Source organism: Tyto alba, unplaced genomic scaffold, assembly GCF_018691265.1.
Source record: "Tyto alba isolate M040663 unplaced genomic scaffold, T.alba_DEE_v4.0 Super-Scaffold_22, whole genome shotgun sequence".
NCBI lineage: Eukaryota > Metazoa > Chordata > Aves > Strigiformes > Tytonidae > Tyto > Tyto alba.
The window spans coordinates 28,710,774-28,728,029 of NW_024881296.1; the positions used below are offsets into that span (position 1 = coordinate 28,710,774).

Genomic DNA, 17,256 nt, shown 5'->3' on the forward strand with positions numbered 1-17,256 from the left:
TAAACAATCACAGTTAGCTCTTGACTGATAGGGATGCATTCAACATTTGAGTGCTGTATTGCTGTCCAGGTTTTTTGGCTGAACTGAGGCAGCAGCCTTTCTTCTCAAATATTTTGGGCTCATCAGTGTTTGCATGATTCACCGTCCCCATGGCATGAGCAAGCACACTCCTCCCTGGAGCTCCAGGGGCTGAGTGGGACTTTCCTTCCCTGGCTGCTTCCAGTCTCTGCAGGCTGCTTTGGCACCAGGCGCGCAGACTATGGGCACAGAGGCTTGCTCTCCTCCCATGCTGCCCAGGTACCTGCTGCTGGGTGTGCAGGAAAAGTGATCTAATGCCACTAGAGAGAGATGGGGAGGAGGAGGTATTTGGACTGGAACAATGCTAGCCAGAGAACTACAAGGGTAAAAAGTAGAAAGGCAGGAGAAGAGTTGCAGGGTAGCAGGTTCAGAGTCAAGAGAAGGAGGTTGAGGCAGTGTCTGAGGAGGTCTGGATGGGGGTGTGAGATCAGGAGAGGAGTAAAGGGTGCAGTTCGATAGGGAAAGGGAAGCAGGAGTGCAGGTGGTGGAAAGGAATGGAAAATACTGGCAAAACACATTGCTCTCCCCATCTAGTGGCAGGGTGGTAAGTCTGCCAAATCAGTTTCTGTTATCCTGGAGAATACATCATTGAGATTTGCTGAACTGATTGGGTGGGTAAGGGATGGTGGTGGTATTTAAAATTACCTGGGTTTTGTGCTCATATGTTTTTAATTTTATGTGACTGATATATGTCAGTACATAATGCAAGCTTCTTTTGTTAACTTTGAAGGTTCGAAGTTCAAGCACTGAAAAGTTAGGAAATCTCAGAGTGAAACTTGCATGCAACTTGGTTTAATATTAACCTATACATTGACATACTGTCAAATAATTAAGCATGTGATTGAGCGCTTGGAAGTTAACAGCCCTTTCATCACTAAGGCTAAACAACTGTGAATGAAGTCAGGCTTTGATGTATCTCAGCAGTACTGCACACCTACATTTGTGAAGATACAGCTTAATGGAAACTTCATGGCAGCTTTTTTCTAGGTCAGTATCTAAAAATCTTCTGGGATTTGGAACAGTTTGTAATTTAGTTACTAGAAACATTAGTCCAAGTGCAAAGATTTGTGCAAGTCTTAGTATCAAGAATGAGAGGCATTTGTATCAAAATACTCAACACTTGAGTGTTTTGGTTTAAAATAACTTCTGGGTTTGTTTTTTATTCTTGAATACTTAAAACTTAGTCTTTAAATAGATTTCTTTTGGTTACAGCATGATACAGTGCTCAGTCAGATGTTTTACATTACATATTCTGTCATGTCATCCTTATAAAACAATAAAAAATTAGATTTGAAGGACAAAGCAACAAGTTTAACACTTACCCTGTTCATTGTTTTGGCTGTTAGACACAATCCAACCAGCATCATGGTGGATTTTCCTCAGGTAACTAAGGCACAAAAAAACAATGACAGTAATACTTTTTAACACCCTCTTTGGTTTGGTGGATGGACAGACTACCTAGGTATATCAAACTAAAAGCAATGGGATAAGGTAAGGTAAGATTTTTGTTGTTGTTGCTCCTGTTAGGAAAGTAGACTAAGAAATGTTGACTTTGATTTATTTTCTGTAGCAACCCATTTTTACGTAGCTTATTTCTCTAGAAGACTTAATTTTTAGGGGTTGTTAAAACCTGAATATGGCTGGATTCTCTCAGACTGGTTCTGAAATCATGGAACATGCTTAAAATAAAAGCTAGTCAGTCAGAGACAAAAGGTTTCCCTGAAGACTGAAGGGGAAAAAGAGTTAAATTTATGTCTCTGAAGGTGAAGAGCTGCAAATTATGGCAGTCAAACAATGCCATCACCAAGGTAGCTAAGAAGCAAGTGCTTGGAAAGCCAATGACACCAATGCTTAAGGAACTAAAAGAAAACCTGCATGGAGTTGGAATGATTTATGTTTTATGAAGTATAAAGAGCTGTTACAGTACTGGATTTAGAGCAAATGTTTGCTGGCAGTAGATTAGTCTCTGGCTGTGTCTAAGAGAAATCAACTGTCCATGGAGATTCTACAGAGAAATAAGTTTTGCTTTTTTAAAAAAGCTTATGTACCAGGATGGGGGGAGGCATCATGTAAAGATAAGATCCACTTTCTAGTGGTGTGACACTCCACCTAAGATTCCAGAAAGAACTTGGGGAAAAAATATATTTTGGTTTTGCTAGCATACCTGAAGTGATGAATTATTCTTATAACATGAAGGCCAAAGAGCTCTAGTAATGTGTTCATATTAAAGAGACTGTAAAAGTAAATGTTAGTGTTATTTAAAGATTGTGGGTGAGTACCTTCCTGTTCAAATATATAACTTTGCCTTTCTAAACACATACTCGTTTATATAGTTTTCCCAAAGACATGGAGCTCAGAAATAATTAAGGCTGTTTGTGCAGGCTCAGTTCTGTGTATGCAGAATTGTAATTAGCTATTAGAGTCTGCTGCCCTTATGTGAAGCAATACCTTACTCCTCAGGAAGTCCTGTTTCCTGACAGCTGGATATCAGTAAAGAACTGGTCCCTGAATTAAAAATGGAATTTTCCAATTTCCTGTGATGTTCACTTTGAAACATAAGTTTTCCAGTAAATAGTGTCTTGAGAGTTTAGTTGAGCTCTTGGCTGGTAGTAGCTGTGTTTGTCTTCTGCATCCTTAAATACAACAGTGCGGTCCTGGTGTAGTTCTCATTTTTTATGGTGATCAAAGTGATTAAGGGTAAGTCATCCAATAGAAATATATTTTTTTAATTCAGTGTTTCAGCTTTATTCCCTGCCCAGCAGTGGTAGGAAATACTCCTTTTTGCTTCACTGTTTCTGAGTGTATGTATTTTGTACAACATTAAATGCTTGTTTTATTTAGCTTACAGTAATAGGATATATGTTTTGTATAAAGAACAGGAGAATAATTAGAAAATGGAGTGTTGCACTTGCTCTAAGTAGTTACAGCATCCCTTCTAGCAAAGTGCAGGCAGGCTAGCAGAAAACTGCCTGTTTTCCTCAGGCAAGTGTACTGTTGATTAGAGTAATGACTTGAATGTGTGAGTCCAGGAACTTAACTGCTAAATAACAGCATGCAGTCTTTGTAGTTTTAACTGTTTCAGAAATAACTGCACCGAGTAGGTTACACAAAGCCTGGCTTCTGTGAATCTTCCTGCTGTCTTCAGTTGAGAGGTGGTTGTTGCTATAGTGACTGGCAGGCATTATTCATGTTTTATTTTTCTAAGGCTGGAAAGAGGACTCTGAACACCTCTGCAAAATCTGTGAGCTGCAGAGCTTTTCCCAGGAAACCACCACAGTGAAATGGCTACCTACGTTACATGTATCAGTCTTACTAACTTGTAGGTGGTCTAGAATTTACCTCTTTCTGGAAGAGAAGTCCCAGCAGATGTCCCAAGCATAAATATAAGTGGCCTAATGTGGTGTTGTGTGAAGATAGTTAGGTACCAGGAGCAGTGTGTAGCTATGTCAGTGTAATGCTTAAGTTCGCTTTTCAGCCAAGATGAGCTCTTGCATTGGAGCCTGGTGTTGACAGGGCTCTCCTACTTTCAGTACCTGAGTTAGCTTAGGTGCTGAATCAGGAGACAAAACCCAGATGGCAATGATCTTTTTCCTTTTTAAAGAAGGTCAAGGTACTTCATTATTTAAGAAGCTGCATCTTGCAGAAATCTCTGCAGCTTCTAGAGCCAATCATAGTCAATTTTACCACATGCTCCTTTGCATGGAGCACTAAATGCCTTAGACTGTGCTGCTGACTGTAAGATGAAAAGAGCCACTAAATGTATAGGCTAGATTGAAGTTACCCTGTTTCTCTTCTTGTGATGGGCCCCCATTTATTCTCACACAAATGAGTTCATTCAACAGTTTCTCTTGCAACCCGATTTTCTTCATAGAAGCAGTAGGATGACACTGAGGAGGTTTTGAAGCAACTGTGGGATGAAGGCCAGGAGTCTACTTAGTTCAGTGGATACTGTGATTCTGAGTTTAAAGTAATTGAAAGCAGAGGAGGAGAAATGTTGGATGATGGAAATTTCTTAAGCTTTATTGTAGGTGTCTCTAGGATGGAAAGTGAGGGAATTGTCCTTCATGTGGCAGGCTAGAAACCTGGGGTCCAGTGAGAGCTGCTGTACTGCTGGTAGAAGCTCTGTGGAAAGTGAGTGGATGGGGGTACCCAGAAGGTCAGGGAGCTGATCAGTGTGTCCTGAAAGTAATGCAGTGGGAGAGCTGTGTTGTAGGTCTTGCTTGCATAGTTGTGTAAGGCAACAGTGCAGAGTAACCTAACTAGAAAGAAGGCTTAGACAAGGAATAGTCCTATTATTTAACTTCCTTCTGCTTACAGTGCTCATATCGCTTAATTTTTGCAGTGTTTTATGCCTCTTCAAAAAACACTTGCAGCCTTTTGGGGCGGGGGAGGGGGGGGAGGAGCCTGCTAGAAGCATCCTATAATTTAATGTATGGCTGCAGTTGCACACACAGCAGAGACAGATAATTAAAGCATAAAAAGTAAGCTGCTGAAATCTGTCTCTTCTGTATAATGTCCAGAAAGCCAGCACCTATCTGAATTTGCTCCCTATAGAAAAAAAATGGTTCCAAAGCCTCACATTGCTTCTGTGGTCTAAACCTCACCTGTCAAGCGAAGTTCAGCAGGCTGAGATGTCAGTAAAGCTAACAAGTGTTTATTCATATGCAGGGCACCTGCACCTGAATATGCTATGCATATATGGGCATGTCCCCATATGGCAACAGGGTCACTCTGTTACTGTAGAAAGGGATTAATTGCTGTGAGACAGAAAATCAGTTGCGCCTTGCTTCTAAATGGTCATTATGTTGCCATTGCTGAAGCACCACTGTTACAGTCTTGCTCTGTATCTTAACATGAAGTCACTGGGATGGTAGCTATGAACCTTGGTGCACATGGCAGTAAGTCCTGTCAGACTAATGCAGCCTCAACAAACTTGGGAAGAATTGAAAGCATAGAGAGATTGGCACTGAGCTCAGTAGGGATGTAATGGCTTGTGTCTGTCAGTGGGCTGTCAAGAAGAAAGCACTGTGTCCATCTGGGAGCTTGTGGGAGTCTCCTAAATTAATCAGTAGATATTGTTCATCTTGATATATTCATTTTAGTTAGAAATACATATTGCATCAAAAGAATGTTTTAGTTTATTTTACTCTTGGGGGGAGGAATCATTACCTTCTCTTATTGCAAAGCTGAGACCAAAGAGATTGTTTTATTTTTAAAAACATTTAGATCTCAAGATCAAATTGCTTAATAGAGCAACGTATAGCAAAGTATCCATTTTCCCCTTCTTTCCCTCCCCATATTCACTTTACTGTACTGCAGTTGCTATCTGTGTTTTTGTAGAACTCAAAGGCTGCAATATGCTTTGATCATTGTGCCCTCTGAACAAGGATATCAAATAGTGAACACTCAAGTTGCTCTCCCCAGCTCAAGCAATCTGACCTTGGGATCAGTGTGGTATTGAAAGCAGGCTGGTCTGTGTCTGATTCTCCAGATCTCAGTGGAAGGTGTAAGCTTCATTGTGACTTGGAAATACTCACAGGAATTACCTCATAGTTTGGAGAAAGCCCTCTAGTTGAAGACCAGAAAAGTTTTTCATTTAGAAAAATGTACAGGTGCTCCATTTCATAATATCTGAGGTGACCTTCCATGTACAACTACTGCAACAATACACTGACACAGATCCTGGATGTGGGGATCTGTCTGACACGGTGGTAGCAAATGCTGCCCGCAGCAGTCAGAAGTCTGAGGAGAGGCAGCTGGCACTCTGTCACCTTGGCTGAAAGTGTTTTGCCCTTGAGCAACAGGGTCACAAATAAATCACTGCAGGTTGCATGTTGCCTACTCTTGGTGTTTGAAGAGAACATGGCCTAAGACAGGCTGCACAGCACACAACGCTGGGTGTCTGGAACTGAGGTTGCCCTGCATGCCCTCAGGTGCTGGCATTTCAGCTTTTATTTTGGTACTGTGTAATTAAAAAGCTTCCTTTAGTATATCTCATCTGTATCTGGTCAGGTTTGCCATCCTTCTGGTCAGCTGCAGAACCGCTGCTTCACAGCACATGCTTTTTCAGTAGGTGTCAGGGACCTTTCTTCCAGCAGTTCTTTTATGTTGATATTGTTTTATATTGCAGTAAGATGATGCGATATAATTATCCAGAAGAAATAATGTGTCAGCTTTTTTGTAAATGCTATTAAAGTTATTGTGTTTCTTTTATCATCATTAAGAGACTCTAAGTGGTATAAGGGCTCTACCTACAAAGGCACTCAGTTTGGTATGTTCTCCTACTTTATTCAGTATATTAGGATGCAATGCTTTTTAAAGCCAATGTAGTCAGCCAAAACTAATCTTTTATAAATACACATCTCCCAGTAGAGCAGTTACATAATTTTAATCAAAAAAAAAGTGTCCCTTTCCCTGTAGTTATTTACATAATCCAGTTTTATGTCTGTGGATTTTTTCCAAAGAAATCTATTTATGCTTCTGTTTTTATTGTTTTACAATTTAGTGCTAAATTAGCTTTCACAGTTTTAAATCATCTATTTATCTTTCTAGTCTACAATATTATGAAAACAATGGCAACTTCTATTCTAGGAGTAGTAAACACAAATACTGATGAGCTTTCATTTCTATTTAGCTCAGCCAAGACACCAGAGATGAAGAACATTAGTAATGGTGCTCTGTATGGCAACTCGGATGGTAGACTTCTGTGATAAGTGCCAGAGCAAAAAGAACTGGGATGGACACTGCATCTTGGTGTCTTTTTAATTTATTTATATTTGCGAACCACACCCTTGAGTTCCACAACATTGGAAGTATTAAAAGATGTACTTTAGCTTCAAACTTCTAAGAATTGAAAATACTTTAATGTAAAAATAATTCATAGGTGTGTTAAAATAAGGCAGGAACTTTGCTCTGCTTTACTGTTTTAGTGAGTAGAAATGAAATATAGATATTCTGTCACTCCTCTGAGTCAAACCTCTAACTTGCAAGTGTACTATGTAAGTACTGCTGTTGAGACTTTAAAAGAATAGGCATTTTCCATTTGCTAATGATGGAAATTTCAAAAAGCTTACATCTGAAATTGTGAAGACTTGTATTACCTGTGCTAAAAATAGTAAACCGATCTCTAGTCTGCAAGTACTCTTTGCTTCACCCTAGTTCCCCCAATAGTTCCTTTGACCTACTTCCCTTAACAAGAGAGACTAAGTGTTGACATCTAACCAGAATTAGACACATCTCTTCTTTCAAAAAGGAAGTCTGGATCTTAGTTTTTAATCACTGGAGTGCATTAGGTCTAAGCCTTTTAGAGAATTCATAGACGTCACAGTTGTTACTACCTCACTGCTGTAATAACAGACAGAACCTTGTAGATATTTTAAAAATAATTTTATCAGTGCTGCTAATTAGAACATTTTGTTACAGAAGGAGCTCTAACAGTATAACCATACCCATTCTGCTAGCAATCTTCTGAGGCATTTAAACTAAGAAGCCTGAGGATATTGCTTTGAATGTGCTTCGATTTTTTTCTTCTGAAGTGGTAGCTCTTAGGGAAATCTTTGTAGTATCTCTTTATGAACCAGCTACAGTAGGGCTTTTAGGAGGGCTTGGGTTTTTTTGAGTGGACTGGAGAGGGCTTGACAGTAAGTGTGCAGAGTATGTGTAGACCTTCCATCCTGATGATTTGTTTCTGCTCCTATCTACATGCTCTTCCCCAAAAGATTAACCTGAAAGAAAGCCAATGCACTGCACCATCAATGGCTTGGTTCTCCCCTTTCCTAAAAAGCTCCCATCTCTTGTGACTAAGCTGCTGCAAAATGCATGTTAATGTCATGTAGGCCTCCCTTCCTGTCAGAATCCTCTGATTCTCTTCTTGTCCTTCCTGCAACCTATTGCTTAATCCTATGGTCCTCCCATCCCCAGGTATTTCCCCTGCTTTCCCATCCTGTTGTGCTAAAAAAAAAATCTTCAGCTGTGAGGAGCTCAGAAATCAACTGGAGCTCACAGCTGAGCCGTCCTGGAGATGCCAGGAAGCTCTTTGTTCATAGTGACTGTGAGCAGGGGTTTCTTACTGTGCTGTTTTTCTCCTGTCCTCAGCAACTGCTCAGGGAGCATCTGCAGGCTACCAGGACAGCACATCTGCTTGATAGGAAGGGTTCTGCAGCAAGATTTATAAAGGACAAAGTTTGCTTCAGAATGTGGCTTGGAGCTGACTGCTGGTAGGCTACTTGCTCTTTAGAGGTCAACAGCAACATACAAGCCACCATTTATTACTTCTGCAGGGAAGGGAAGTTTTAAGCTGTTGTTGCAGAGTAGGACAAGAGGAGGAGGTGTTTTATATGAATAAAGTGCTGATACTTAGTTCCTGTGTTCTTGCACTGTTCAAGTGTCCGAGTAAACATCTTGGACACGGCTGTTCTAAGCAGTATGTACAAATGAATTTCAGTGATGAGAAAAGGAGATGGTTTAGTTTTGCGTTCGAGCTTTTGTGTTTAGATCTCTCAGCTTGATCCATCTCCATGCTTCTCAGCAGGGTTGTATTGTAGCATGTTAGTTGAAAGTAAGAATTTTCTTGCTATCTCATTTTGAAGGACTTTGATAACTGCTATGTATGTGTGCATGAGAGCTTAAAAAAGCAAAGCTAGTGCTGGTTGCAGTGTAATTTTGTTACACTCAAAGCACTGGTTTATAATAATCTTACGAAAAAACACATCAGGTCCTGAACAAGACTAGGGCTCCAGAGTGTGCTTACACAGTGAATAAATTAAAGCAAGGAGCAGCCTTGACTGTGTTCAGCTCAGACACAGCTGGTAGAAGCAGCAGCGTAAGGAAATTGGTCTGTCCAAGGTCAGTCCAACCAGAAAATGTCTCCAGCTGTGCTGGAACCAGCTGTGAGGCCACTTCTCCCCAAGCTCTTCTTGAGGGATAGTTTCAGAGTTGTTGACGAGTGGATTTGGTGAAAAGAATAATCTTTAACAAGTGCTCATGTGGGTTTTTTCTTGTGTATTTTTTAAGACTCACTGCCTCCCACATTTCTGAAGAGAGCAGATCATAACTTTGTCCTGACTTACTCTGTAGATTTTAATACTAAACATCCAGCTGCTTGGGTTTTACCTTTTTATCTATCAGCAGAGCTGCATACATCTTGGTAACTTTTGCCCAGCCATAGGACTCAAACCTCTTTATCTCTGGAGGGATCATGGTCCTTAGTTCCCAAGCTTCCAATTTTAAAATATAAATAAAAGTATGGAGTGCAAGTATGGAATGAATGCAGTACTTAACTCTAGAGCAATAGACAGCACTAAAATACTACTTAGTGTATTATTTGTCTAAGTATATATATGGACACAATAATACAAAGAATAAGAAATACTGAAGACTTGCATGATATATTTTACTGTAAATATGGAGAGTAGCTTTTACATGTGTACGTATTACCAAAGTCTTGTAAGCTGTGCGTGTAAGAGGCAGAAGTCACAAGCAATGGGAAAGCTTTTATTCACACTGAACTTTGTTTTCCCTGTATCCAGCCCCTGGATCATGGCTCACATGAATTTGTTAGTAGGACAAGCACTCCAGTTTTGCTGTTAGACTCTTAAAGTTCAGTGCTCTTGCTTTAGAATAGAACAGCCAGTTGCTGACTGCTCAGATTCTTATTCCAAGTCATATATTCAGGACTTTGGTCTTAATGTGGTTCTGCATTTAAGCTAATAAACATTGTCAGCTCTGACCTGTATCTGCACTTTGAACACACTTCGCCCAGCACAGCAATACCTCTGCTTTGGCTGAGGTGCTCGCCAGCCGCTGTGGCTAGATAAATCTGTCTAGAGTAGCCTCGCTTCTTCGTTCTTGCTTACGCAGTCCTAGGAAGGTATTCTCTGCTTAATTATGACTAGTTCAAACTATGTATTTTTACACTGTGCATATCAGGCATAAGATGCTATAAAAAATAAGCATGTGAACTAAAGAGTGGGTTTTTGGTTTTTGGAGCAATGTTCATAAGGAAGTAGCTGGACGTAGCAGAACTGGATTATAAAGAGTAAAGAACATCGCAGTTCTCAGTTAACTCTGTTCTAAATTTCCTAGTTTAATGCTGGATTTCATCTGCTCTGTATCGGCAACACTTTTAGACTGACACACTAGTTTGTTCCAGTTGTTACTTCTGATGCCTTCTCTGTCTTCCAACGTGCCCCACCGACACTCAAATGGGGGGATTAGCTGACAAATGGCAGGGACAGAATAGCTAGAATATTTTCTTTTTTCCCTTTAGTCCCCCCTCCTCTGTTCTAGCTATTCCTTTTTTCTCCTGGCTGTTTTTCAATACTTCTGTCCCTCACTTGTGGAATTAGAGCAAGAAACTGGAAGGTGGTATCTCCTCTTTGCTGCTCAGTGTACCCTTTACCCAGAGGCGTATCTGAACCATCAGGCACACGTAGCTGTTTGCATGTCTCGGGCTTAACCTGTACTTCTGCTCCACCCACGGCTGTGCAGCCCTCATACAGTTCCCCTTTTCAGACATTTACTCACGTGCAGTTCTCTGCTGGGTGCTGTGCACATCCTGACCCTAACACGGGTCTAAGCACCATCTTTTGCTTGTGATCCCCCAGTGCTCCTTCCCCACTGTGTTGCATCTGTTGATTAAATATCTCACAGTGGAGATCTGGTAGTACAGTTGCCTCTGTCCTGTGCCTGATGTCCTTCCTTGATTAAACAGAGCTTTAACATCATCTTTCCAGGACTCCAGCCTTGCTGTGGGGGCTCTGGTTTGCCGTTCACCTCACTTGGGATAGCTGGTTCATGTTGTGCAAACGTGCACTTGATTTGCCATGCTCTGAAAAGCAGATGCTTGTAATCTGCAAGGATCTTGTGCTTTTTAAAAAAAGCCTGTTAAAATGCTGGTGTGAGACTTCCCAGCTCAGTGTTTCCTTGGCATTTTGTGGTTTTTCCAGGGTCTGGGTGAATGTTCTTCCTGATTCCCAGGGCACCCTCTCAGGGGCACTACATCTCAGTCAGGCTTTTCCCATTGGATGTGCTGTCTTGCTTAGTCTCTCAGGCCAGTCTCCTTTGACCATAGTTTACCTGGCAGGTAAAGAAGCACTGAAAACTTATAGTTTTCCTCCTTTTTCAAGGTTTCCTATGAGACTTTTGCTCAGCTTTGCGTCTTTCAAGATACAATTTCTCTTTGCACTTGTTTTGCCTCCCACTGCTAGTAATTCCTATTTTTGCTCATGCAGACCTTTAGAGAAGCTGAGGATAGCTCATTTCTTTACTTCAAGAAGAATACCTTACAAAAAATGCCTTTAATAAACTTACAGTCTATCTGACAGATACTGATCATGGAACAGTCCACCATACTGTTATAAAATGTTTTTTTGTTTCCCTTTTAGAAAGTAGGCCTTGATACAGGTACTTGGGATGAGGAATCTTAGCTGCTTTGGGAAGTGACTGAGTGTAATTATAATGGCTGTATGAGAAATTAGGTAAATTGCTTATCAGTCCTTCTATAGCTTGTATTCACCTTGGTGACAGAAGCATTGATTAAACCTGTCTGAATGTGAACACATAGACATATCGGAATTGATCATAGATTTGTAAATAGAATTAATTTCCATCACAGAGATGCTTTTTTAGGAGTAACCTGCCAGTTTTGCACTTGCCTTGGTTCAAAGCAAAACTAAAAGCTGAACCTACAGAGTTCCTCCCTAGCACTGGTCAGCCTTACGCATCCCTTTCAGCTCTGCCTCCAGAACGTTTAAATACTGAATTCTGTGCTGCAACTAGTTTTACTTCAGAGCTCAGTGTTTACAAATGCATATGTATTTAGTAGCAGTACATCTCTTCCCCCCCCCCCCCCCCCCCCCCACTTCCAGATAGAGCAACTGGGGTCTAGTTTTCCATTTCATACTATGCCATATAATGATGGCAGAGCTGAGAGAGAAGAGCTAAGTATCTTTTGATCCCCCCTCAGGGTCTTATTATAGACCATGCTACATCCTTAAAAGACCAAAATACAATAATATAGAGCACATATCAGGATGGCAGCTGAATATTTTATGTTGCTTTAGTGATGTTGTCTTCCAGTTTATTTTGCAGGTGTAACTTCTAAATTCAGAAGTATATGACCTAATGTAATAAAATTTCATGTGACGTTTCTTTCTATATTATTATAAAATGAAGCTATAGCAACTTAGTTTGGATTATTTCGGTTGTTTTCTGTGATTCAGTTAGGTACTTGATATCAAGTATATACTTTGGTATTTAGGCAACACACAAATCCATTTTAACTCAGGTATTTAACTTGTATTGCCAGAGGAACATATTGTTCACAGTATTTGTTTCACACTTGCATTTTAATCCCCAAAAGCTGCCTTAAAATTGAAGTTCTATACTGTTCTATCCTTTTAAGCAATTATTGGTGGCACATATCTTAAAATCATCTGACAGATGGGCTATTTTAGTATGTCTGGGCTTTTACTGCTTAGTTAAATTTACATACTTGCAGTTAGGCATTTCATGCAGGCCTGTGTAACTAACACTAGAGGAGAAGAAAATATCCTCTTATTTCTAACACTTCTTTATGCAACTTTTATTCCCTCCATGTAAAGGTAGTGGTTCAAGCTAAGCAGCAGGCTAGTATTAGGTAGTTGAATGGTGTCTTTCCTGACGTGTTAAGTTACTGAGTTTTGCTGGAACCAGTGTTGCCAATATTTAGGTTTGGATTTCAGATATTTGGTTGTCCGATTAATCTGTTTGTATCTCAGAGCAAGAGGTATTTTATGTGGGAGCACACCTACACTACTTACTAAGTACTTGTGCCAATTCTTATTTGATATCCAGCCACATTAAAATTCATGGTTGTCCCATCTGTTCTTTTCTTCATTGCTTGTCATATGAGTGGTCATATGAATGTGTACTCAAACTGTGTCACAGAATATTCCAAGGAAATGTCAGACAAGAGCAAATATGGCAAAAAATATTACTCTGCGTACCTAGGCTCTGTTACAAGAGTGTTATCTGGATGGCATTTAAACCGTTGTTTTGAAGTTCATGGAGTATTGCATGCTCCCATGGTGCAGTGCCTGAGTAATGTGTGTGCACTGTATGAGATGTGAAGAAACTTGTGCTGAAGCTATTAGAACTTCAGTACTCTTACTAATGCTCAGAAACAATATTTTTACTATTTTATATCAGTTTCCTCTTCTATATGATGCCCTAGGCAAGGCTGGTGGGAATCATGATGTAGGTTCCCCATGCATTATAGCAGGACTTTTCCTGAGAATGTTCTAAATGGCTAATTCAGGCAGGATGAAAGTCTGTTTTACCTCCCCCACCAAAGTTAAGGTGGTAGTAAGATACAAAGAGTTTCTAAGATACAAAAAGTTTAAATGTACTTATTTTGGTGAATAAAACACTTTTTAGTTTTGGTTTAGTACCACCCATTTTTAACACTGAGAGGAAAAAGTATGGGTTTTGACAATGGTAGATCCCACAAAGCCTGGAGGTGCAAGTGTTTGAGTGGTGCTTAGATTATCTTGCCAAAAATTGGTCCATCTACCTGCAGGTCAAACTAATCCTTTGTACGAGGCCTTTAAAAAGGCAAAATTCTAAAATCTTTTGTTGGGCTGCCTTTAAGGTGTGACAATTCTAATTATGATTTGGAATCAATATTTGTTAAGTTCAACAGTAGTTACTTCTGTTGATCTTAAGAGACTTAATGGAGTTGTCAGGGGAGTTGTCTTCTTATAGTTATTTAAAATTTCACACATTTTTTTTTTGGTGAGATGATGTGATTTTTAATCGTTGCTCTCAGCAAAACATTGTTCTTGAATACTAAACATTTGATCAACATTATTTTTCTGATTCCCTCACCTGCCTCCCCTCTGCAAAGAAGTGTCACGTAGGTTCCTCTTGTTACCTTTTATCCTTTATGTTCATCCTGAAACATGCCTCTGGGAGGAGTTAAAGGGGAGGTCATGCCATGAAGGGAATGAATTTGCTGAGATACTGAAGGCCTGAGCGTACATTCTTAAAGCTGACAAGCACAGGAAATTGCTTGGAGCCTTCTGAAAAAAAGCTTCTAAAATTATGTTTTCTAAAGTGGATGTAATACAGTAATGCCTGTTTAGCTTTTAAAATTGCAGTAATCAATTTTTTCCAACTTTAATTTCTAGTGATATTTTAATTAAAATGAATTGGAGGGTTTTTTTCCCTTCCCTAAGCTTTATTGATATAACTGTCTCTTTATCCTCACCTGCAAATACTTTCAAGCTATTTGTGGAAGGGTTCTTAGAATTCTTATAGCCTGTCTTTAGGCTCTTCCCAGATTGCTGTGTTCTGGACTCAAACACTCCTATAGCAGAGCTGCTGGACACAAAGATGAGTAGTAAGCTGAGAAAGTCATGGCGTCTAATTTCCTGGCTTGGCTTTTAATTATAAATAGATGCTGAGCCAAGGATATGGTTGTGATTTCAAATATAATAATTAATATTTTGATTTTTCTTTATAAAGGATTGTTGGAAGGGTATTCAGAGCCCCAGAATTATCTCTTTGTAGACTGACAGGGCCTGATCAAAAGTCTCAAAAATAATGGGAGTATCTCCTCTGTTAGATTTCATTCAGGTCATAAATTGTCCTCTCTTAGTTCTGCACAATGGGTGTGTTAGTAATTTGTAAAGAGTCTCTGAAGTTTTTACTAGTATCTTGTACCATCCATTTAGAAACCTAGGATCTGCAAGTCACCTTTAGCAACACAGTTTCCTAATTGCATCCAAACGTCGCAACATGTTTGAATGTTTGGTACTTTAACGTCGCTCAGCAGTTTCATTCTGTTACTCCCACTAATTTGCTTTTATCAGTGTGATTAATCCAGCTTCCTCCAAGGGAAATTAAATTAAAAAAAAAAAAAAAAAAAATTAAAGGCTGCTGTTCTTTGGAAGTAGTGGTTTCCAAAGCATCACTGAGAGGGAGGAGGAGAAACTAGCTGCATGTATAGCATTAGCACAGCATCAGAAAAAAAAAAAAAAATCATACACCTGGTTTAAAACAACCTTGTTAAAATTGAATTTTTTTGTGGCTTCTTCCTTAACTTGAATGGGGAACTTGTATTGTGGCTTCAGTGTCTTCTGTGTAACCTTCAGGGGTTTATCGAAGCAAAATGGTGTAGAATGGTATTAAAGTGGTATTTCAGAACCGTCTGGTTTTAAAGGGAATGTGGCAATGTCAAAGTTGCATTATAATAGTGGTTGAGCTGCTTAGTAATATGGCTAATTAATCTCTTTCCTTTTCTTCCTTATTTTATCAGCTGAAGGTTCTAAAATACAAGACAAGAAAGTCAATTCAGGACAAAGCAACACGGGAACTAAACCAGGTATACCATTCCACATGCTTTATGTTATAAGACAGTTTGCCTAAGTGGTGTATGAAAAACAGCTGTCATCTTAGGAACTTTTAAAATGTTTGATGCTCTTATACCTCTCCTACTGTTTCAGTCAAAAATGGTATCAGTAACTGTTTAGTTAGGTTGGAATCTGATTGTTTGCAAAGAAGCAAAACTGAAAGCAATCTACTTTTAGTACGGTTTAGGAATGAGAGTTGGGAAGTGAGATAAGTCAACAAAAGCCACTATACTTGCATCTGTGCTTGCATGAGAATTACCTGCTGTAGGCAAAGATTTACAGCTTTATATAAATATGCTTCTGTTCAGATATTTCTTCACTTATCACAGAGCATGTCATATTCTGTAATATACTCTATGCAGTGGGCAGATGTTTGTCATTACTTCACCATACCTGATTGGTTCACTGTATGGATTTAATTCACTGTTCACTTACATGGTTGAAAGCCTATGTACTAAAATGCTTAATGTCGTCCTGATGCCATGAGTCTGTTCCACTTGCAGGCTTAGACTAAGGTCCAGAAGAGCACTTAAGTACTGAAATTCTGCGTGTACTGCAGTTCAGGTACCCAAGCTTAAAACGTGCAGTTAATAGCGATCTTGTTCAGATGCCTGAGAAAGCACAGGTGCTTGTGTTGCTGAGGACTACACATACCTTAAGCACCCCCTTTCCAACTCCCTGATGATTTGGCAGCTCACTGGCTGTTTTGCACTGACAGACTCTTCTCTATACCCAAACTGGGTACCTTTTGGCCCATGTCCCCAGAGGGAAGCAGTCCTGGTGCTGTCTGTGTTCAGATGGAACCTCACATGCTCTGCCAGACAGCACTGGGACCGGCATGGAGCACAGCATTCGTGGCTGCTCTCAATCAGAAGGGCAATGGGGAAAAGAAGAGAGAATGGAGATAACATTACCCGCTTCCATGGCAAAACCAGAACTTGACCTCAGACAGGATTCAGTATCCACTTTATCCTGCAGCAGGTCAACCTCAGTTTTCATTTCTCAGGAGGGAGTTGTAGCTGCTCCAATGTTACCTTCATCTATGCTGGTGTGTAGAGAGGAACACAAAATTTCCTGGGACTGGAGAGAGGGAATGCACAGGCACGTGTGCAGGATTTAGCTCTGTGCCCAGCTGGTGAGAATCCATGTTGGAGAGAGTTCCTGAGAGCTGGTGGTTTGTTTTTTGCTTGTTTTGCGGTGGCTGTTGTTTTCTTTAGACTGCACATAACTTTTGTGTCAAACTGTTTTGGTCAAAAAAAACAAACCAAAGAGTTTGCAGCAAGAGTGAAAGCTATCACTATGAATGATGTCGTTATTGTCTGGAAGGTGTCTACAGGCTGAACAAATACTAGGAGTCCAAGGCAACTCTGAACAGGTGCATGGCAGTGCGGAGGGAGCTAGATAAGGGGAGGAGAGTTTGAGATCCAAGCACTTTCTCTATTTCTGAAGCAGCCTTGTGAACTAACATACACACTGGCTGTTTTTTTTCCACTTGATATTCCTTCTGGTTTCTTTAGTGTAATAAATTAGCATCCTAGGAGTCAAGGGCAGAGGGGAAGCAGCCATTTGTGACGTGAGATTGAGAAGATTATAGATGGAAATGAAGAATAGTAGTAGTCTGACTTTTGAAGTCACATTAGGTGCAGCTGATAGTTACCTGAGCCACAAAAACTGGCCATATGTAGTAAGTATGTATGACAATTACTAATTTAGCAAAATTACAACCTAATTTTGACATATGTCAACTGTGCTTAAGAATTTAGTGAGTATTAATTATATAGATTTG

At 39.9% G+C, this 17,256-nt stretch overlaps 1 protein-coding gene across 8 annotated transcripts in view; it reads left to right on the forward strand.

Moving 5' to 3' along the window:
- Nucleotides 1–17,256, forward strand: part of MAP7 (microtubule associated protein 7) — a 116,718-nt gene that overhangs the window by 50,417 nt on the left and 49,045 nt on the right. For all 8 annotated transcript variants that reach the window (XM_032983117.2, XM_032983120.2, XM_032983118.2 and 5 more), the window contains one exon: nt 15,377–15,442. In XM_032983117.2, the coding sequence (XP_032839008.2) occupies nt 15,377–15,442 (66 nt within the window). The remainder of the gene's footprint in view (nt 1–15,376; nt 15,443–17,256) is intronic.